This window comes from Dryas octopetala, chromosome 4, assembly GCF_963921425.1.
Source record: "Dryas octopetala chromosome 4, drDryOcto1.1, whole genome shotgun sequence".
Taxonomy (NCBI): Eukaryota; Viridiplantae; Streptophyta; class Magnoliopsida; order Rosales; family Rosaceae; genus Dryas; species Dryas octopetala.
The window spans coordinates 10,534,206-10,544,403 of NC_141369.1; the positions used below are offsets into that span (position 1 = coordinate 10,534,206).

Consider the following 10,198-nt stretch of genomic DNA (forward strand, 5'->3'; position numbering starts at 1 on the left):
GATTTAGAAAAATAGGATTTTAATTAATATTTTAGATTTTGTCTTAATTAGATTCTTGTTGCCCAAGTATGTTTAGTGCCCAAGTAATCTTAGCCCTATAAATATAAGTTTTTGTACTCTTCTGAGGTGGTGGTTGATAATTAATAAAATTTGAGAAGAGATGATTTCTCTCTTTTTCCCTATTTTTCTGATAGCTTAGAGAATTATCAGTCTAATAGAAGCCCTTGTTTTTTGCCATTCTCAATGTAGAGAATCAACAGAGCAAAGGTAGGTTGTGTTTCGAAGAACCGTATCTCTTTCGCCCGCCATGCGCTGCATCACGCTTCTTCTCCTTCACCCCGACCACATCCTTCCTTCCCTTTTTGTCTTTGTCCAGCTTCAGCGACAACCCCGGCCCACCCCTTCCGGCGACCACCTTATCAACTTAGACAAAAAAAAACCACACACACACCCAGCCCCTCATTTTCCCTCACCCCGACCACCTCCTTCCCTCCCTTTGTCTTTGTCTAGCTCTGGTGACAACCTCGGCCCACCCCCTCCCTGCTCCTCCGCCGACCACGCTCTCCATTTCCCCCCTCTCTCTCCTTCCATCTCTCCTCCGAACATCCACCTTAAAAAAAAAAATTCGCTCAGCAGGTACCTGCCGAACAGAATAGGATTGTTCAGCGGGTACCTACCGAATGAAACCATAGGTTTCGGCATAGGCCCACCGAACCAGCCACCACCTACAAATTTTTTTACTGTCGAACCAGCCACTATTTTCTCCAGCGATTTCATCGTTTCCGGCGACGTTGGGGAAGAAGAGTGAGGCTCGGCGATATTTACTGCCAACCTAGCTGCAGAGAGACATGCCGGAAAGAGGAGAGGGGAAGAAAGTGAGATAGAGAAAGAGTGGGCTTGGGAGAGAGAAAAAGAGTGAAGGAGAGAGTTGGTTCAGGAGAGAGGAGAGTGAGATGAGAGAGAGTGGGTTCGGGAGAGAGAAGGAGAGTGAGGAGAGAGATTGGGCTAGGGAGGGAGGTGGTTGGGGTGAGGGAAGGAGAGGGTGGGTGTGTGTGTCTGTGTGTGTTTTTTTTTTTTTGGTCTGAGTTGATGGGGGTGTGTTTGGTCTTTTTCATTTGATTTTTTTTTTTTAAGTGAGGTGTGCAAAAAGAAAAAAAAAAAGTGTGCAAATAGCAGCACTCTTTTTTTATATGTTTAAAAGTAAAAAGAAAATCATAAACTTAAAAAATTAAAAGAAAAATTGGTTGCAAACCCAAATCCAAAACCAAGTCTCGTACCCTACTACAATCCCTTCTTCTAGGGGTGGGCGTCGAGAAGGATGGGTCGGTTTGGTGCCCAAACCGTATCCGACCATTCCTAGCTTGATCGGCTTGTCGGCTTGGGTCTTAGTCGGGAACAGATCAGAATGGTTGGAAATCGGCTTGGGTGGCCAAGAACGAAAAGGAGAAGAGTGAGGAGAAGAAGAAGTGGGCACACGTGGCGAGGTCGAGAGGAAGGATGGAGTTGAGGTGGGTAGAGTTCTGGGCATGCGTAAAATCTGGGTTTGACTCAAGACATGCATTGAGTGAGAGAACAGAGTCTGCAAAGAGAGCAGAGCGAAAGGCCTAAGTGACTACAAAAGAGTCAGGATGAGGGAAGAAGAAGTGGGGTTGGAGGCCATGGTTGGGGGAAGAAAAAGTGGAGTTGGGCGAGTCAGCTTAGACGGTCGGTGGAGGTGTTGGGCTGTTAGTGAGCGGGAGGGTCGGGGGGAAGCTTGGTGGGTTGGTAGAGGTGGGCGGGTCGTGGTCGAGCGGGTTGATGCCCAGTCCCTTCTTCAAAACTCACTGAAACTCAATCTCTCACTCCTAATCTTCCCTCTATTCTCTCAAGTCAACTTCAATGACATTTGATTTCTCAATAGCAAAAGTCAATCACAAACTGACTAATCTGTCTTCCTCTACTTCGAGAAGACTTTCTTTTGTCAACGTAGTCAACGCCAATGGCTTTGATGAAATGGCCAACCTAGGATGCCGCCATGACAGGAATCCAAACGGCATGTTTAATGAAGGACTGATCAGACGTCCGCAAATGGCACGTTTTATGCCTTTTTTCTTCTTTTGGTTATGGTTTTAAGGTGGGGGATGGTTTATGGGTTCTCTGAGTTTAGGCATTTATGGTTTCTTAATCAATTATGGGGATGTTGGTATCAATTATCAAGTCAAATTAAAATTCACTTGCGATGCGGCAATGTTATTGTGTTTATGACCTGGGTTTACAACTAATTTCTTGTTTTCTTTTTTTTTTTTTACTTTTAAACATATAAAAGAAAATAATTAGAAAATAGTTTTTGGAATTGGCCATATTACCCTTTTTTCTGTTAACAATTTTAACAGAAATTCATTTGGGTACCTATTAGACACAAAATAAAAGTTTGGATACTCAATTATGACAAATAAAAGTTTGGGTATCAAATTGAGACAAGGATCAAAGTTTAGGTACTAAAATTAAAAAAAAAATTAACAGAAAAAAAAGAAGTTGAAAACGATAAAATTGCACTAGCCAGGATCGAACCCGGGTCTGTATCGTGGCAAGGTACTATTCTACCACTAGACCACTGGTGCTTCTCATTAACTGTCCAAAAATTAGCATAATTGACTACATTGGAAGTTCCTTTGCATGTTCCACATCGCATTTATTCACTTGCATTATTTATCTCATCACCAAGGAGTAAAATTTCGGTTTTAAGGAAATTTCGACGGAAAGTTTTGTGGAAATTTCGATTAAAATTTCGATTTCGACAAAATTAGACAAAAACGACGGAAATTATTATCAAAATACGAAAATTTTGAATGAAACTTAACCATATGTTTATGTAACATATTATCTACTATATTGATTAAAAATATTGAAGAAACCAAATTATATAGTAGGTTTCATGTAATATAAGTTGAATATAATGCGCGCTGGAGGTAAATACTGTTAAATAAAAATGGTTCACTAATTAACAATTACATAAAAATAACCTCTTTTTAAGGGATATTTAATCCTTTTGAATCCAATTGTCCTTAAAATATATGTGGACAAATAAGAAAATGACATATATTATTATTTTCTAAACCACTTAACCCAATAACCAAACACAATTCAAATAGATTGTATCCCGGAAAGTTGGTTTATAATTTATTTTGAAGTAAATAATGATTTATTGATAATTATCTTGTTAATTTGAAGATGTTAGAATTTTCTGAGGAATTTTGGAAGGAAATAAATGAATTTGAAATCGTAGAAAAATGAGATTTATCGAGATGAGCTTACGGAATTTTATAGAACATTTTTCGGACCTCGAAGTTAATTTTGGTGAGTTATTTGAATTTTAAGTGATTTCGGTGAGCCATCGAGAAATAATAAAAATTAAGAAAAGCTCAGTCTTGATTTTAGTCTTGTTGGAAAGATCTCGGGTTAACAAGCGCGAAGACGCAAACGAAACGTGATTTTTTTCTTTCCTTTTTCTTTTTTTTCCTTTTCTTTTCTTTTCTTTTTTTTTTTTCCTTTACTTTTCTTTTCTCTTCCTTTTTTTTCCTTTCCTTCTTCAATTCTTCCTCCCTGCCCCTCGTGACTAACCTCTGACCTCTTCCTTTTTTTTTCCTTTTCTTTTCTTTTTTTCTTTTCTTTTCTTTTTTTTTCTTTCCTTTTGTTTTCTCTTCCTTTTTTTTCTTTCCTTTTTCAGTTCTTCCTCCCCTGCCCCGTGACTAACCAGTTTGACCTCTTCCTTTTTTTTTTCTTTCCTTCTTCAGTTCTCATCTTCTCTTTCTCTCTCCTAGTCCCTCACTCCCTCCTCCTCCATGTTCTCTTCTCTCTGCTCTCTCGGTCCCCTTCCCTGATCTCCCTCTCTTCCTCATCTCCCTCCCCGGATCTCCTCTCTCCCTCCTTCGACGGCGCGCACGGCTCTGCCTCTTCCTCCTTAATCTCTTCTCTCCCTCAAGCGACGGTGACGGCGGCGGCTCTGCCTCTGAAATTTTGAAATTTTCGGAAAATTTTTGAAATTTCGACGAAATTTTCCAAAATCTAAACGAAAATTATTGGGTATGTTGATAAAATTTCCACCTCCCCAAAAAACGAAATTTTCTTCCTTGCTCATCACAACAGGGATAGGCATTTAAACTTTGCATCGGAAAAATTGGTTGGACCTGACAGGAAAAAAAACCATGTTGACCAAAAAAGAGTGAACACCGGGAAGAAAATCGGACTAGACCAGTTATATTTGGTTCCGATTTCAATTCTACACCAAATAAAACCAAACCAAACCGGACCATACCGATATATTAAATATATATTATTTTTCATATTTATATATATTAATTAGTTTATATATGACTTTAATTCCTATTATACAGTTAAAAAAAAACTAAAACCCCCCTATTATAATTTACATATGTTTGTATATATTTATTATAGCTTATAATTTATAGTTTATAATTTATAATTTATCTATTTGATAGTATATAGTTTATATTATATAATTAATCAAACTATAAAGATATATGGTTACTAGGGTATATGGTTTAGGACTATATATAAGACTATAACTTATAACATATATAAGTATAGGAATTATATAACATATATAAGTATATATCCTATACCCTAAACTCTATTAACTATATAAGTATATAAATATATTAGTATATAAGTATGTTAGATCCATTATATAATATATATATAAGTATATAAGTATATAACCTTATACCATATACCCTAAACCCATATAAGTATAGGAATTATATAACATATGTAAGTATATATCCTATACCCTAAACTCTGTTAAGTATATAAGTATATAAATATATTAGTATGTTAGATCCATTATATAACATATATAAGTATATATGTATATAACCCTATACCCTAAAGTCTATTAAATACTCTATACCCTAAACTCTATAATGTTATATATACCCAATCCTTATGTCTTTTTTTATTTATTTGATTTGGCTAATTGAAACCCCAAACCAAACCCCAATCATTTTTTTTTTTTTTTGGTTAAATACAAAAATGGTCCACAAACTTTACAGTGAATCTCAATTTAGTCCACTAACTATAAAAAGTGTCAGTTTGGTCCACGAACTTTTCAAGTTGTATCAAAGCAGTACAAACGTTAACTTCTATCGAAAAAATTAATGAAAAGTGATCATGTGCACAGCAAGTGACCACATTTTCAGAGGTATTTCAGTCCGTTCAACATATTTTCATGTGACTAATTCCGTTAATTTTTGGATGAAAGTTAGCGTTTGTACTGCTTTGGTACAAATGAAAAGTTTGTGGACTAAAGTGACACTTTTTATAATTAGTGAACCAAATTGAGATTCACTGTAAAGTTCGTGGACCATTTTTGTATTTAACTCTTTTTTTTTTCCTATCGTTTCTTGTTTTTCGTGCCCACCCAAACCCTAATTAATTTTTTTACACTAATTTATTTCATTTCTATCTCCTCCCTCTCACATTTTTCTTTTTTCTTTGGTCTCCCCAATCTCTCTCTTCTCTCTCTAGTCTCCCCGATCTCTCCTCAGTCTGGCATGACGCCGACAAGCTAGGTGGCGCCAAACTCTACCTCTCTTCCTCTTTTCCCTCCCACATCTCTTCTCTCTCTTCCCTCTCCTCCCTCCCCGATCATCTCTCTGGACTTTCTCTTCTCTCCCTCCGGCAATGAGGCCGAGCTCGCCTCCTCCTCCCCTTTCTCTTTGGTCTCCGTCTCCCCAGGTTTAGCCCAAACCCGCGGTAAAGAACCGGACCGGACCGGAACCTGTAGGGTTTGGTTTGGTTTTCCCCCACATTTTACTGTTTCCAATACTGGACCGGATCGGCCAGCTACCTCCAGCGTGGCGCACTGTTCCAGAGGTGAACCGGGCCAAACTGGACCGTGCCCACCTCGACATCACATCACATGATTCACATCTAAGTCGAACTCGCCTGTAATTTACCCCCAAAAAGAAAAATAAAATAAAATAAAAAATGAGAAAAGAAAATGATAAGCACCTATAGACAAAGACCATATATATAGCAGTTGTACACAACTTGGGTTGCGTTCTCACTTCGAAGTCTCTTTCAGTCTCTGCTTACTCCTTTTGAGAGTTCAGACGAGTTAATTACACTTACACCCCCTGAGGTTTATTATCTTTTCATATATACCCCCTGGGGTTTCAATAATTACACATACACCCCCTGAGGTTTCAAAACTATTGCATATAACCCCCTACAAGAGAAAAAAATAAATAAACAAAAAAGAAAATATTTGTATTGAAGTTGGACCTTACACCTTAAGTAATCTTATTAGGCCATTTACTCATTAGCATGTCTTTTTGCATAATTTCTCATCATTTTTTATCTCACTATAGAGGGTTATATACAACAGTTTTAAAACCTCAGGGGGTGTATGTGTAATTATTAAAGAGGGCTGCTATTTGCACACCCTCTTTTTTCTTTTTGCACACCCCTTTTGAAAAAAAAAAAAAAGCCTCAAGAAAAATACTACTTTAACCCTCCCCTCACCCACACACCCACACACCCCATTCCCATCCCCCCCCCCTCTATTTTTTCTCACGTTCACACCCCCCTCCCCCTGTTTTTTTTTTTTTTTTCTTCTTCTTCTCCAGCCAGCCAGCCAGCCCCTCCATCTTTCTCAAGCTTGCACAGCCACGCCCACCACCATTCTCCCTCTCTCTACCATCTCTGCCGACCACCCCAGCCCTGCCCCAGCCCACCCCAACCCAGGCCCGACCACCCCAGCCCCGCCCCTTCTCACCCCAACCCAGCCCCGACCACCCTAGCCCTCCAGCCACCGCGCGCAGCGGCTTCCAACCACCGGCGTGCCCTTCTCTCTCTCTCTCTCTCTCTCTCTCTCTCTCTCTCTCTCTCTCTCTCTCTCCGAGTAGCTGGTTCGGCGGGCACTTGCCGAACGGGTCCTTGATGTTCGGTGGGTACCTACCGAACAACACTCACATCGTTCGGCGGATGCCTGCCGAACGAGTGTGACATTTTCGGCGGGCCAGTGTCGAACGGATGCGCAGCTGCGCGCGGGAGGAGAGAGAGAGAGGAGGTGCTGCTGCTACAGGGCTGGGGTGCGGGAGGGAATGAGGTGGTCCGGTGAGGGGCTGAGTGGGTGGGTCGGGGCTGGGGTGGGCTGTGAGGGGTGGTCGGAGCTGGGTTGGGGTGGGCTGGGGAAGAGAGAGAGGAGGTGGTGCTGCGGGGGGGGTCGGTGCAGGGGCTGAGGGGCTAGGTGGGTTGGGTGGAGGGGGGAGGCCGGAGGGGGAGGGAGGGAGGGGTGGGTCGGGTGAGGGGGTTGAGGGGCTTGGTGGGTTGGGTGGAGGGGCTGGCTGGCTGGTTGGGTGGAGGGGCTGGCTGGCTGGCTGGAGAAGAAGAAGAAAAAAAAAAAAAAAACAGGGGGAGGGGGGTGTGAACGTGAGAAAAAAGAGAGGGAAAGAGGGGAGGGTGTGTAATGAAATGAGGGTATTTTGGTAATGGGTTGGGTGTGTGTTGAGAGGTTTTGAATTTGAGGTAAGTGTGTGGGGTGTGTAGGAGAAAAAAAGGAAAAAAGGGTGTGCAAAAAGAAAAAAAGGGGTGTGCAAATAGCAGCCCTCTTATTAAAATCCCAGGAAATGTATGTGAAAAGACGATAAACCTCAAGAGGTGTAAGTGTAATTAGTTCAAACCCTCCTTCCTAAGTGCTAACTGTAACGGTCACTTTTTCTCCATCCCCATTTATAAACCCCCATTATATTTACCTAAACGGCTACTTTCCCTTCTCTCACTCTAAAACCCCCACGCAACCAATTTCACTCCTAAACTAAACATTTCCCTCTGCTCTCTCTCTCTCTCTCTCTCTCTCTCTCTCTCTCTCTCTCTCTCTCTCTCTCAAAATGTACAGAAGCTTCGCTTTCTCTCTCCTCCTCCTCTGCCAGCTGATCCCGCTCTCCACCTCCCAAAACGGCGTCGTGACGACGGAGCTGTGGTGCGTGGCCAAGAACAACGCGGAGGACGCCGCCCTGCAGGCCGCGATCGACTGGGCCTGCGGGGCCGGCGGCGTCGACTGCCGCCCAATCCAGCAGGGTGGGCCCTGCTACGACCCCTCCGACCTCCAGACCACCGCCTCCTTCGTCTTCAACGACTACTTCCTCAAAAACGGCATGTCGGATGAGAGCTGCAACTTCGACAACACTGCCGCGCTCACCTCTCTCAACCCCAGTACGTGCTTGCTTTCATTTATTATTTGCTCTTCTTTTTTGGGTTTTTGGGTTCTTTGATTTAATGGGTTTTTACTGGGTTTACATAATTATTTAGATCTACTTGCTGATTCATTTGGATCTCTAATGGCGAACAAATTGTTTTTGTCCTTTTCTTTCTAATTTCAGGTCATAATAATTGCAAATTCCCATCCAGGTAACTCACTCGCTGCAATACTTACTATACATGTGCCTTTTTCTTTTGGGAGCTGAGCTAAACATGTACGTTATATGTATAGTGTTTTGATCATTATTAATTATCTAAATCTGTAAGTTTTTGAATCTGAATCATTGATTAGATTGATTCTTAATTGAATATAACTTACCTTAATCTAACAACATAATATATCAAACTCTCAGAGGAGTAAACATTTCCCTCAGTTTAGGAATTTAGAGATCATTAATTGTCTTGCCATATGAAAAACAGAGAGTAATGCTTTAGTTTCAAATCTTGCTCCCCTGTTTATAGATTGCATTATATAAGTGTTTTTGTGATGCACAGCTTGTCGGCGAGCAATAGAAGTAGTTCCAGTGCATCATCAACTTCATCATCTGGGTTGGGGCCTAGTGAAGATCTGAATGGCAGCAATCAGATTTCTCAGCAATGGGTTTGGCCCATGCTTACCAGTCTTTTGCTCATTGCTGCATATACATCATGGGTTATCTATTAAGCTCTTGGGAAAGGAAAAGCCAGACCCCCTTTTTTTTGTTTTGATGACATAATAGCACACATAGGAGTTTAGGATGTGACAGTGGGATTCACTTCATGTACTACTTAGATTAGGCTAGTATCAATAGATTACTTTCCATTTTGTTATCTGTTTGAGTTGTGTAATTCAGTTCACAAAATCAAGCAGAGGAAAATTTTTGTGTCTTGCAACCAATTGAGAGTTGTGGCACATTTTATGTGAGATTTTGACCCATGGAGAGTCCAGCAATGTGATTTTGCTGCTTCAGCTTGCATTGCTAAGAATTTCAGCAATATAAGAAAATTCTATTCAGCAGCTTTTATGGAAATAAAAAGAAGATGATATTTGCACTCACAAACACTCCTTTGGGAACTGAAAATTGTTATATAACTTTTGACTCCAAAAATTTGACTTGTCAGAGAATCAGCCAACCTGTATATCAAACTTACACCCAGAACCTCTTGCAAACAAGATCTATGTTAGATAACTATTGGCCTAAGAAAGTTAAACTGTTAGGGAATATATCAACAATGTATATCAAAAAGAAATAATACTAGTATTGCGTTTTCACAAAAGTTTGCGATAGTGTGAAATGTGAGAATTACTATTGCGTTTTCGCAAAAGTTTGGGATAGTGTAAAAGGAGAGAATATTCACAAAAGTTCCGAGTGTAAAAAGAGAGAGTTGCATTTTCGCAAAAGGTTACAAGTGTAAAAAGGGAAGGTTACTTGTGAAAAACGAGAGCACTAATAACGTTTCTCAAAAGAAAATACTTGTTTTAATGGGGAAAAGATCGAGTACAAGAGACAATGAAAATGTGGTGGCCCCTGGTAGCCCTCAGTTTCATATTTGCTATTTGGAGTATCGGAGAGCTTTCCAGGTTGTTCATGATATGATATGGAATTATGAGAGAGATGTGAATTGCATTGCATAAATTCCAAAATTACAGCTGTAGATTCTGCAGTGTTTCCCAAACTGGTACTCTCAACTATGCTTTCTTTTTATGCCCCACTCCACTCAGCTCTTCCCTGACATCTCAAACAATTATTGCCACTGAATTATATAACCTCCATATTGTAAATAAAAAATTGTAATAAAAGTTGAATAAATGACATGTTTTTTCGGTTACAATTAATGAGGGCAGTAAGGCCCAAAAGATAACAACTAGTCTACAACCGTACAAGGCCCAACCACCTGGCCCAATAAGATCTTCAAATAGCAACCTATGTTTATAGGAAGGAGGAAAATCCATGGA

General features: G+C 40.5%; 1 protein-coding gene across 1 annotated transcript; it reads left to right on the forward strand.

Annotated features, from left to right (window-relative positions):
- The first annotated feature begins 7,852 nt into the window (after positions 1-7,852).
- On the forward strand, positions 7,853-9,185 carry LOC147286709 (PLASMODESMATA CALLOSE-BINDING PROTEIN 5-like). Its single transcript, XM_086242149.1, has 3 exons — positions 7,853-8,217; positions 8,385-8,412; positions 8,758-9,185. Exons 1-3 carry the CDS (start codon positions 7,893-7,895, stop codon positions 8,924-8,926), a joined length of 522 nt encoding a protein of 173 aa, XP_086098275.1. The 5' UTR covers positions 7,853-7,892; the 3' UTR covers positions 8,927-9,185.
- The last annotated feature ends 1,013 nt before the right edge of the window (positions 9,186-10,198 follow it).

What these genes read in the sequence shown, in the direction of transcription:
- LOC147286709 (XM_086242149.1), top strand. Translation starts at nt 7,893, where the DNA reads ATGTACAGAAGCTTCGCTTTCTCTCTCCTCCTCCTCTGCCAGCTGATC. An exon ending in GCTCACCTCTCTCAACCCCA is followed by an intron (nt 8,218 to 8,384) that starts GTACGTGCTTGC and finishes TTCTAATTTCAG; the next exon opens with GTCATAATAATTGCAAATTC. An exon ending in AATTGCAAATTCCCATCCAG is followed by an intron (nt 8,413 to 8,757) that starts GTAACTCACTCG and finishes TGTGATGCACAG; the next exon opens with CTTGTCGGCGAGCAATAGAA.